At 28.0% G+C, this 2048-nt stretch overlaps 1 protein-coding gene across 1 annotated transcript in view; it reads right to left on the minus strand.

Annotated features, from left to right (window-relative positions):
- Window positions 1-660: 660 nt before the first annotated feature.
- Window positions 661-2048, minus strand: part of ENU1_121250 (nucleoporin autopeptidase) — a gene marked incomplete at both ends in the record, with an annotated part of 2145 nt that continues 757 nt past the window's right edge. The window contains one exon of the mRNA XM_008859829.1: window positions 661-2048. This exon is cut by the window's right edge and continues 757 nt beyond it. Within this exon, the coding sequence (XP_008858051.1) occupies window positions 661-2048 (1388 nt within the window).

The raw sequence follows: 2048 nt of genomic DNA on the forward strand, positions 1-2048 counted from the left end.
ATATTAAGAATGATGTATAAAAAGAGAATAAAGATTTTAGAATCAGATAGGTAAATGAAAAAAAAGAATATTAAAAGTGAAGAATATAATTGAATTTATTGAGAGATATTAAAGGAGAAGAGATTAAAATAACAACTATTTAAATCTATTTTTATTCAACTAAAGATATTTATTTGAATCTTATTGGTTTTTACTGTTAGTTTTTTTTTGATAAACACTTGACCATTTAAACTAATATCAAATCAAATTTATTTCTTTTTCTATCATTTAAATCAGTACTTACATATATTTTATGTCTTGTTTTGTTATTTCCATATTAATAATTGTTATGCATTCTCTCTAAATGATTAGATTATTGATTGTATTAATTCATATAGTTTAAATGTTTTATTAGTTTTAAATGACTACCATTGTACTAATGGTTTAGGAAACACTAATAATTGATGAGTTTGTTATATTTTATTTATGTTAACACATACAACTATATTGACAATATGATTATTGTTCTATTTGTTAGAAATAACTGTGAAGGTGATAAGATGTTTGTAGTTTGAAAAATAGAAAAAGTAGATTTAAGAAGCAAATAAATAAAAGAAATATTAAAAAACTGATTAAACAATAATCAACAAATATAATTCTGAATTAATGGTATATGTTATTTTAGAAATGATCAACTTCGATAGTGACTTCTTTTGTACTATCATCTCTTGTGTAACTAGTAACATAAGGGTAATGTTTTTTAACAAAAGAGTCAAGTTCTTTATCACCCATTTCATTTAATCCTCCAAAATATGTAATGGTTGCAGGTTTATTTAATTTTTCTCCTTCAGCTGGTTTCAATGTTCCGTCAGGATATACTTCAATATTCTTTTCATTAATAATAACATTTATATCAAAATTAATATTCCTAACATCAACATCTTTCCATTCAATTTTACCTATGTTACTTTTTCCAATTGTTAATGACTTAATATTATTTAATTTATCTTCTTCTAATTCTCTTAATTCTGAAATTGATGGAACCATAAAATATCCACTTTTATTCATAACAGGTGCCTTAGAAAAAATAGGTATTGAACTTTTCCTCATTTCAACAGGTTGCGTTGGTTCATTTGTATTACTTTTATTATCCTCTTCTTTAGTATTTTTATTTTCTTCATTTGTCATATTTAAGTCTCGTATTAAAGACTGATACATCATTACTACAGTTTTTTTATGAACTTCTGGGTGTTTAACTTTTGTTTTTTCTTTCTTTTCTTTATCTTCTTTCTTTTGTTTTTCATTAAGTTGTTTTTGTGCCATATCAGCAATAATTGCTGATGTTTGTTGTTGCGTTAATCCTTGTTGTTGGGATGACTGGAAAGAATTTCCGTTAATATTTCCTGTTGATAATGAACCAATTCCATTGGTTGATGCAAACAGATTAGTAGTAGAACTTCCAAAATTTGAGATATTTGTATTACCAAAAGAAGTATTATTTCCAAATCCTCCAAATGAGTTTCCTTGGTTATTTGTTTGGTTTAGTCCTAGTTTACCAAATGTCCCTAATCCTGTTAATGAATTTGTTTGTCCAAATCCTGTTGAATTTCCAAGTGAACCAAATCCACCAAACCCATTTGATTGTTGATTGGTTTGTCCAAATGATCCAAACCCTCCTTGTTGATTATTACTTTGTCCAAATCCACCAAACCCAGTTGTTTGTGTATTACCAATTTGTCCAAATCCTGTTGAATTTCCAAGTGAACCAAATCCACCAAACCCATTTGATTGTTGATTGGTTTGTCCAAATGATCCGAATCCACCAAACCCATTTGATTGCTGAGTATTGTTTTGTCCAAATCCACCAAACCCAGTTGTTTGTGTATTACCAATTTGTCCAAATCCTGTTGAATTTCCAAGTGAGCCAAATCCACCAAATCCGTTTGATTGTTGATTGGTTTGTCCAAACGATCCAAACCCGCTTGTTTGTGTATTACCAGTTTGTCCAAACGATCCAAACCCTCCTTGTTGATTATTTGTTTGTCCAAATCCAGTTGTACTTCCAAATC

Source organism: Entamoeba nuttalli, assembly GCF_000257125.1.
Source record: "Entamoeba nuttalli P19 unplaced genomic scaffold asmbl_5138, whole genome shotgun sequence".
Taxonomy (NCBI): Eukaryota; Evosea; order Mastigamoebida; family Endamoebidae; genus Entamoeba; species Entamoeba nuttalli.